At 42.7% G+C, this 10,470-nt stretch overlaps 1 protein-coding gene across 1 annotated transcript in view; it reads left to right on the forward strand.

The window, feature by feature from the left end:
- Positions 1–5,054, forward strand: part of LOC142786551 (protein O-mannosyl-transferase TMTC1-like) — a 37,894-nt gene extending 32,840 nt beyond the window's left edge. Inside the window, exons 12-17 of the mRNA XM_075884261.1 lie at positions 353–488; positions 1,479–1,623; positions 2,602–2,739; positions 3,611–3,733; positions 4,486–4,563; positions 4,785–5,054. Coding sequence (XP_075740376.1) covers positions 353–488; positions 1,479–1,623; positions 2,602–2,739; positions 3,611–3,733; positions 4,486–4,563; positions 4,785–4,922 — 758 coding nt within the window. The 3' untranslated portion in view covers positions 4,923–5,054. The remainder of the gene's footprint in view (positions 1–352; positions 489–1,478; positions 1,624–2,601; positions 2,740–3,610; positions 3,734–4,485; positions 4,564–4,784) is intronic.
- The last annotated feature ends 5,416 nt before the right edge of the window (positions 5,055–10,470 follow it).

The following is a 10,470-nucleotide window of genomic DNA, read 5'->3' on the forward strand; positions in this document are numbered from 1 at the left end:
CGTTATATTTTTAGAACGTCCTCCGACCTTTCTAACGGTATAAACATGATATGGTGCAGGAGCGGTAAAATAATTAAGCGTTTGGAGGCGCTGATACATGGCACGTTTGTCGATAATAATTTCAAACAGCGAACTTGGAAATTCCAAGCGAGCAGAAATTGCTGAAAAGACAGATTGTAGAGTTGTTCAACGAAAATGGCTGTTGGTATCTGAAGTATATACCTGCCGCTTCGCACAAATGACACCCTGGTTTTATAATTTGTCATTTCTAATATGATAAGAATTACTTGTTGCAATATTCTGCATTTTGATGCTTTTATTCAAGTAATCATGGATGTGCTCTTTTGTGCAGGCCGTGCTGAAGAGGCCATGGCACAGTATGAGCAAGCTATCGACATCCAGCAAAACCACACCGTGGCACTATTGAACGCAGCTAGAAGCCTTCACAGCATGAACCTCAACATGCAGGCCGAGAGTCTCTACAAGAGGTCAGACAGTATACCAACAGCCGACCTTGGTGCATAGAACTACATTAACCTATCAATTTTCTGGTTGTTGTGACAACATACTGACCACATGTCATAACAGCTAACCTAAAAAGAGGATCAATTGATTAAATTTCCTGCAGGTTCTTTTGCAACATATACATATTACTGATGCCCCTGAACCATCAGAACTACGCCCATTGCCTCAAATCAAGAGTTTCTTACGTTTTCGATTCAGCAGGCCAAGCCGCGGTAGAGCTTTAAGAAAGGTGAGCGTTGGTTTAAAACGTCGTAAGACAAGTATTCTCAGCATAGACCGATGTCATTGAAGGCCACTAGCTGGTCCATGTTGTTAGGGAGAAAATCTGAACAAAGTACCGTCACTGAGTGTTTGTGTTCCAGTGATGGCTTCCTTACAAGACGCTTCCTCGTAGTTAACATAATGTAATCTATACTCGTTGATTGATTGATATGTGTGGTTTAACGTCCCAAAACCACTCTCTGATCTAATGTAATGTATACTCGTGTTTTACGTAATACTTTCCTAGATGTGTCTTTGTAGGAACTGCGCATCGATGCCCCCTAGTGTGTTCTAGCCTTTCAGATAGCACTAGTGTTACAATTAGTGCTTCAGATGTAGTTAGTAGGTAACACTGATGTTGCCTTAATATTCGCGTTGTCAATTTGAATGAATGAGCTGCTGAGTGACATCTACCATAGCATGACATCACGAGTATCTGGGAGTGAGTTTTCCAACCATGTTTCAAAAGCTTGGCTTCCTACAAGATAACTTTTGACACATCGTATCAGAGTTGTTTTTCATCGTATATACAAATGATGTAGAGCAAATGTGGGACGGTCGCTCAAGAAGCCTCACTAAACGTACGTTGCTGTTAAGCCAGCACCATGCACGCTATACGTGAATCTGGCACACAGGTCGAATTTTTGCAGTTTCAGTTTCTTTGATATCATGTGTTCTTCTTTAACGGACAGGGTCCTCGCTGTTGAGCCGGATCCACAGGTGATGGACAACCTGGCTGTGTTCTACGTCAACGCTGGCCGCCTGGCCGAAGCAAGAGAGCTGTTTGAGGATATTCACAGGCGTTTCCCGGAGCACCGTGAAAGCAAGGTTCACCATGTGAGTCAAGGACGCCAAGCGGAACTTAGATTCTACCAATAAAATCTTTGTTAACACCTAGTATGTGGCATCATTGGCCTTCGCGCACTGCTCCTTTTCACAAGAGAGAAACATCATATTAAAAGGCAGACCATTTCTGTTCTATTCTTATGACTAACTTAAGCACATAAGATCTCTTGTCTTTTTTGCTATTTACTGTCAGGCGAGATGGCTGTAATAAATAATAGGCACAGTTTTAAGTACAGGCTATAGTTCATTGCCTCTTCAACACAAAAGAGCCGCCAGAATCGTAAACGTATTTCCAATAAACTGACCCAACTTTCTCTGTTGATGTCTGCGACACACCGCGAACGGCTGAAAGCATTTGTGTTTGTAGCGCGACTTTCATGCAAAAATTTAGTTTAGAAAGACAGTGACGTAATACCAGCCAAGGTGATACAAGAGTACCGGACGCGTGTGCATGCATTTAAATCAACTTAAATCCTCTCAAGGTGCATGGCTGAGAAAAAAGAATAATGAATTCTTCAAAATATAGAATACATTCTCGAGAGTGTGTGCAATCAAAGAAGGGGTATATTTGTGACTGTGTGAGGTTGACGTTAAAGTAATTTTGAATTATATGTTACGAGAGGTGAAAAGCGTGCTGATGTTCGTTGCTGCAGTAGCTGTTTAGGCACTGCTGCATTCACACGTGTTAAATATCTGCATTTCTATGAGCGAACGTGTTTGTATTCGCACTTCACTATGTAAAGGCTATAAATGAGTACTGTACCGATTTAGCGTGCTGTGGAAAGCAGCTTATGGTGTATTCATTTTAATAAGGGCTGCAGCGCGAGCACGAAGGTGCTAGAAGAAACGGGAAACGAAAGGCGAGGCAAGGCACCTTCGTGCTCGCGCTGCAGCCCTTATTACTATGAATTCCAACCAACTAGTCCAAATAGCCGTTCTTATGGTGTATTACTTTAACTTTATTTTCAGGCTCAGCTCCTGATTCAGCTCAGAAGCTTTCGAGCAGCTGAAGACCTCTTACTGGATGTGATTGAACACAACAGCACCGACAGAGGAGCGTTGCACACGGCTGCCCTTTTATACAACCACATCAACCGCACAGTCGAGGTACTTGTCACCTTATACCAAATTGGACAACCAAGTTGTTTTGTTTGTGTGCGAACCAAGCATTTGTTTCTGCGCGAAATATCGCTTGCTTGTCAATGTTTTCCTTGCGTGCCCGTACTTAAAATCATCGCTCTTTATTTCTCCCTCAGCATTTTCCACAGAAACATATCACTGGCCTCTGCCGTTGTATTATTTCACCGAATGTAATAGCGCGGGTAAATCTGCACTCCCTGTAATAATGTTTCCCGTTATCCCTATAGCTCAGGTAACTTGATTTTTCTGCGAGAAATAATGGTTCCATTTCTTGCACTACATCACTGTAAAGAAAATTGCGAGCAAGCATGCGATTTTGTTTTTATTGTCAAATATCTTCAGGCAGCAAGCAGTAAGTGGTGATTAACGTCTCAAGATAATTTAAATGCCTAGCAAGTGGCCAAATTGTGGGCTGGGGTCTGGAGTGGCCAAGTTTTGTATCTAGACATCGAACCAAGATGTGATTCACTAATTTTCTCAGATCTGCTTACCAATTATTCGAAGAAGGCACTTATTGGACATTACATTACATTGCCAAGCCAATTCCACGCAGGGTGCTCTATAACTACGGTACTGTTGAAGAGACCGTAAAAAGCGCCCGAATGGAAATTTACGCCTGAAAAATGCGTAAACAATTTGTTTGATTTTAAAAGAACTTGTCTTATACATCTTTATTTTACCTAAATAAACAATGTGTCAATTGTATACAGCAAATTAAGTTGCCCATGCTGTCTTGAATACAATTAGTGACTGTCCGAACTGCTATGCTTTCTCGCACTGACGTTTATGATCAGTGGATTAGTCATCAGGTTGTTTATATTTCTCTCTAATATTTCAGGCACTGGACTACATTTTAAAGGCTCTAAAGCTATGCGATGTTGATGACCTGCGTTGTGCGAAAATACACAGCGATCACGGTGACATACTGAAGGACTTGGGCGACCTCAGCTCGTCGGCAAAGGTTGGTTCTTTGAATGAGGTATTTTTTACTGAATTAGCATATGTTTCTAACTCGAACTAGCTTGAACTGATTAATTCTGTTGCGAAAGCTTTAGGGTTTTATATTGTCTGAGATTTCGTTTCAGTAAGTTCAGCCAAAGTTATGCGGTAATTTGGAGATACTTTCGCATGGGCAGAAAGGTGTGCGTACAAAGTAACAAAATTAGCAAAAATATTGTAAAAGTATAACTTTAGGTCAAAAAGCAGCTGTTTCACAAAATCGGAGTTTTTTTTTTAAATCTGGCTACATTTTCACTCGGAGCTAATAAACAGTTTAAAGATAGTAGTGTGAAAACGTTTGAACCCAAATCAAACAGTAATATAATCACATATCGCTTTAAAAAGCTATAATACTACTCATACATTTTTTGGTTTTTATGAATACAAAAATATTTTGTCCATGAACAAACATTCTATAAGGTTACGTCTTTGATTGTTCACTCAATATTGTTGTTCGTTTATTATCTATAGATGTGCTGTGCCGTCGAAGGCAGAATTAAAGCTGAAAAATTTTCTGTGCAAATGTTTCAGGGAAAATAAAAGATGAGTGCCACAGAATTGTGGATTTCTTATGAATTGTTTTCCTAAGAGACAGTCGTCAGACATGCATCTAGAGGTGGCCACTTAAATTATGTCATTATTATGCCCCCTACGTGTTCTTCATATAATAACATACATAAAAAACAGAAAAGGCCATTTTGTTTTTTGTTTCAGAGTTACGAAGTGGCCATTCGTCTAGATTCTGGTCTTGCTCACGCTCATCTGAATCTCGCTGTGATCAGACACTTGGAGGTGAGCATTGAAGTTGCGATATTCGCTAAAACATTTCTGAAATTTGTTTTATCATGCTTCAATATTCATTTCCTTTGCCAAAACACACAATACTTGTTTGCTTATTCCTTGCATTTTCTCTTACAAGAGCTGCACTTGTGCATAAACAACTGATTATCCAACGCAAAAAATTTCATGTGCGATCTACTGGCTAACATTTTATGTTATCCATTGTCCCACAGAGTGACTACCAAAGTGCCTTTCGACACTATCAAGTTGCCCACTCATTAAACCCAGAGAACAAGCTCATCACAGACAACATGGCCAAGTTGAGGCGACGAATCACCAGGCCACTCACGCCTTTCCACGACTGTGTATAGGACGGATACTTCAAGCCGGAGTGCGGTTACCGTGCAGCTTTTCGGCATATGGACATTGACGCTTTGGGCGGTGCCTCTTGAACTGGAGTTACGGTGTCGCGCTTTGTAGATTCCGAAAACTTTGCCAGTGAGCATGCAGATGTTCTCGGACTAATAGTTAGTAATTCAAGCGTAATGGGTGTATTTAGTTTATCAACTGTGCTTCAAACATTACGTCCTCTTGCACAGTGCTAAGATGTCCCCCCCCCCCTAATTGTGACATTTCATATTTGTAATAGAAGGGCTGATAACTATTGAACGGGCTTTTTTTTTTCATTATACACAGTGCAATTCTTTCAAACTGATGAGGCCCAATGCAGTACTTAGCCTCCTTGAATGTCCACAGTGTCACACAGTGATTTTCATGGAGTCATTATGGCCTCACCACACCATGTTTCTTTGCAAAGTTCATGCGTTAACTAAATTGATTGATTGATATATCAGGTTTCACGTCCCAAAGCCAGCATATGATTATGAAAGACGCTTATGAAAGATTATGGGCCTACAGCATTTTCGCCTCCATCGAAAATGTAGCCCCCGCAGCCCGGATTTAGCAGCCGGGTACCTTAGTTACTAGATCACTTCGGCGGGGCTACGTTAATCAGGTTGCTCCTGCTTTCATAGATGATTGCAGAAGTACTCCTATTCAATATTGCTTTTTTGCGTGCAAAACAGATAAACTTGCACAGGAGTTTCGCACACAAATTTCCTATACACGAAAACTTTTAAATTGTTCTTGTGGAATTTTAAAATTAACACTAACAAAAGTGAAGGACGCATATAATTTTTGTCACGTATTTTGGTCTTTACACCATTTCAAAAAAAAAAAAAAACCTTGATTACCAATTGTGCCGGCTGTGCCAAACCTATTTATCTTCCGCCTTCTTGTCAGTACTTCTGTAGTTTGCTGTTGTGAAACGTACCACTTCTTTCGGCAGTGTCACAAAACTATGCAACAACGTGCCTATATTTCCGACTGTCAGTGTTGCTGGTGGGGGAGCCATTGCAACGTAACTCTCTCAAAGTGCGACAGATTTGCTCACGTCTCGCTGCTCTGACTGGATCGTCATCTGCGTCGTCAATCACGGAGGCTTACGAATTGAACGAAGTCCGAATGCAGCAATGGTAGGACACAGGAAGATTTCGCGCGAAAAGTCTGACGTCATCACCAGATTGCAGCGCGCGTATACATTGATCTTGTTTGTGTGGCCTACAACGAGTGTGCAAAATCTGTGTATGTCCTGCTGTACAGGACGCAATGCAGGTGAACGTCCTTAGCTGCTGAGTGTCTGCTAGTTAAATTGGTAGTTATTCTTTTTCATTGTGCTGAGAACAACAGAGAGTTGAACTGGTTTATGAGCATTTACGATAACCGAAATGGAGGCATGTACACACGAACACAAGAGAACAGATCAAGACAACACAAACACCGTGTTCCTGTTGCCTTTGCCTGTTCTGTCGTCGCATTGCTCCTTTTGCCACCGAGTTGTTGCCTCGTGAAGGATCTACGTAGAATAACATTTATTTTACGCATATTTTGGTAACCTTTACAAATTCGCAATAGACTATTTCTTGGTGTGTTGGCATTATTTTCAGGTCAGTGAAAACAGGGCAGCACAGAAGCAGACGCACATCAAAATGTTCCGAGTTCATCTGTTCCCGAGTTCCTTCGGCCTTCTTCATAGAACAGCAGTGCCACACCCGCTGAATACTGTTCGTAACGCTCAACGCTATCTATCAGCCATCACAGCAGCGGTAGTAGCGCATACGCAGTCTGTTTTTCAGCGGCAGCATACAGTTGTGTGATAGCGTGCAACAACAGTTGTTGAATCGTGGTAAAGCTCGAAGCAACGCAAAGGGCTGAGTACGTATGATGAAAGAAGGTGTATAAAATCACCGTCTCCACAAGGAGAAGTGAACGATTGCTCAAGGGCATAGGTGTGATACGAATGGACTAATAGCCTCCCCCCCCCCTGCCCCATATGCCACTAACTTTGGTCAGTTGCGCCTAAGGATCGTAATAAAGTGCACTGTCTCTTAGCCTATCTGCACCGGAGACAATGCGAATGACATTTCTCGTGTGATTGCGAGAAAATTGTGACCCGCGTTACTCTATCAGCGTAATTATGAGCACGTGGCTTATGTAGAAAGTAAAAATGCTGTCCAAGAATACAGGTGAGCTTTAAGTGGCTTTCGCGCAGCTTACGGGGCAGTAACCAAAAGTGGGTGTTGATGGCGTACCATAGGTGTTAATCGTATCCAAAACGTTTCAAACGCTGAATATGTTACCTTTTTTCCACTATAGCTGCATAACGAAGTCCTAAAGGCCCGATGACCTTGCAGGAGCCATTATTTGCGTCGCCTTACTTCACCAGAGCCTGGCAAAATTAGATCTTTTTCCAGGAAGCTGTTTCACTGTAAGAATAATCTTTTCAATGCTAGCATGTTCTCGGCGTTCATCGATATTATTGCCCACTGACGTGCAATGATCCGAATTGATGTGTTCATATAGTCCACGATAAGTGATGTCATCGAGCTGTGGGAGTTTTCATGTATAGCTGTGGTCTAAGAGATAAGTCAAAGTTTTTTTTTTAACGTTGAATAACTTAGTCTACGTTTCGTAGACCTATTTTCACTATTGCCCATTGGGAGAAATTTGCACACTCATTTTTCCCATGTGTGCGCTTGTTTTTCACCGCATGTAATGTAGTGTCATTGTTAGAATTGTTATCTCATGCCTGTCTGACTGAGTGTTTTCATCCGTAGTAAGTTTGTAAAAGACTTCATGTTGTCATGTCTCACACTAAAAAAATGCGATGTCCTCATGAATCTCTGTCTTTTTTTCAGTGAGTATTCTGATAACCGTATTGTTGTTTTATTTTTTTGTTTCGCAAGAGCGCGCGTCATCACATTTATTCCAGTCCTCCGTCTGTACACGGCCTCACAATTTACCTCTACTGCCTGCTCTTCTACATATTTGTGTAGATTAACCAGCCTTTCGTGGTTAATAACTCTGACTTCAATACAGTGATCTCAAAAAACACTTATGAAGATAAGCACTGATGATGTAAACATGAAACTGATGGTGTCAAAAAAAAAACTAGACACAATTCAACTAGGTCATGGTGCGTGATCATTCGGCCACACATGTTCAGTTGTACGGTATTCGCACTTTTTTAGACCTTCAGCACCTGTTTTGTTTAGCGTATTTTCACACTAACATGCCATAGGTATAATAGGCACAATAAAAACATTGCTGAATCGCCTTCTCACGTGCAATCAGTGCTCACAGACAAGGCAGCCTCGATATCAATCGCGCAAAAACGGAGGAAACAAACTACAGTAAATTAAGAATCTCAATTCTTCAAAAAAAATCAGATGGCCTATGATATGAATACTTCTTACTTTTTTTCTGTTTTTTATCTGGCCTGTTGCACACTTAAAAAATTGAAATACTGGCATCAGCAACTTACCTAACCTTGGCATGAACACTAAGTTGTGGATGAACAAGTGGGAGCTGTGGTAGGTGATGCCTCAAGTCGAAGAACATCCTGGGTAATGGGGTACTAAATCAGTTGGCTACAATGGCAGCTGTAACGCGCGCAGCGCTTCCTCATGGCCTGTTGCTACAGCTTCAGACGAACAATCCTCCGGGTATTCCGATTACGCGCCCTACTCAACCTCTTCCGTTTTCACATTTCCGTATCACGAACCATCGCAGTATACTCATACGTATACTAGCAACAACAATGCCTTGCCTAGTGTATGAGCAGGTGCCCTTAAAAGAAACATAAACATCCTGACACGGGAAAGCAGCGAAGCGAGCAGAAGTGAGATTGCCGCATTCTTAGGCTCCCCACTTTGGTCCTCCGAGGAAGCACACGCTGCAGACTCGTCTATTCTTCTCCGAGAAACCACTTTCACTGCACCACTTTTTCTTCCGATTTGATCTTTCCGGCAATCTTGATTTTCTGGGGGCGATACCAGTAATACTGACACTCTTGACGAAATTTTGCTGTTAGTGTCACAGTCATGTTCTCTATTAAGTTTGTATCGATAACATCATCGACGCATCGAATGTTCTATACCCGTGGGTAAAAGAATGTGAGCAGGGGCGATGAAGGTTGCTAAAGAGAGAGAATAAAATGAGGGAAAGGCAGGGAGGTTAACCAGAAAATGGAGCATCCGGTTTGCTACCCTGCACTAGGGGAAGGGTGAATGGGGAAGAAAGATGGGAAAGATATCGAAAAGGGAAATAGACGCGCGCAAAAAAAGAAGTGGGGGGGGCTGGGGTGCTATATTCTATACGATAGGCCACTGCCACGCAAAAAGTTCAGTAAGGCCTTCACTGATTTTCTGTGAGCAAACAAATCCTGTCGCCTTTCGATCACTTATTGTTCAGACAAAGCTCTGTCGTCAAGGCGAGCTAACGCAGCAGCTAGTTGCCGTCTTTGCACGCAGTAACGAGGGCAGAGACAGAGAACGTGCTCTATAGTTTCATCGCTGCCGCAATGACCGCAAGCAGCACTGTCTTCCATGCCGATTCAGAAGGCGAAAACTTTGGTGAAGGCGGCACGAAGCCATAGTCGGCAAAGCCCCGTTGTCTCGAGTCGAAGGAGTCCAGACGGAGGCCGGAGTCGATGAGACGTGTCCTGTCTAAGCAGTCGCGTGTGCCGTAAGCACTCCGCGTTCCACAGCAGAGAAGTAATGTGACCAGCCCATCTCCGTCGCATGGAGAGCAAATGCGCGAACGTCATTCATAGTTCGAAGCTCACCGTCGATCGGTACTCAAGCAGACAACAAAGGGCTCACTCATCTTGAAGGTGCACGAACAAACTACAGGAGAGGGGAGTCACTAGACCAGCTGAAATCTTTGATTCGAAAGGCGAAGTCGCCATCACTGCCACGTGCACGATGCTAGCTCGGCTAGCATCAGCGTACAGCTATCACTAAGTGCGGCGTATCATTACGTGTGCTGCGCTGTCAACCGGAAGAGATGCTAACTCCTTGAAGTGGCTGTATTTTCTTACACCAAGGTTTTGTAGAGGTACGCGAGTGTGGATCTAAAAGTGTTCGCGGCCAGCCCTGCTTCTTGAAATAATTTCTTATCATCGCAAGCATTCATTTGGTCTTGCAGGGAAGCGTTGTTTTTTACTGCTCCCACGTGACTGCGGCGAACTCCGAGACATTGTCTATCATCTTAACCATCTAGAGATTGTAGTTTTTGACATTCTGGAAGTATTATGAAAGCCAAGCTCCGTCAGCTGGATTCACGGCCGCTCACAGAAGAGAAGATCCTGGGACCTTGGCCGGCGGTCTCCCATGCACGCAAAGCCATGAAAGCCATCTTGCACTTCTTAAGAACCACCAGACTTCACGACCATTTGTTAAAGAACAGTGTGACACCATGCTGTGTAGTCTCGAGTTCACTCTTCATCCTTCTCTTTCTTACTCCTCTTCTTTTCTATCTCTTTCCTTTCTATTATTCTCTCTTTCCCCCACCCCAAGT

This window comes from Rhipicephalus microplus, unplaced genomic scaffold (genome assembly GCF_043290135.1).
Source record: "Rhipicephalus microplus isolate Deutch F79 unplaced genomic scaffold, USDA_Rmic scaffold_25, whole genome shotgun sequence".
NCBI classification, from domain to species: domain Eukaryota; kingdom Metazoa; phylum Arthropoda; class Arachnida; order Ixodida; family Ixodidae; genus Rhipicephalus; species Rhipicephalus microplus.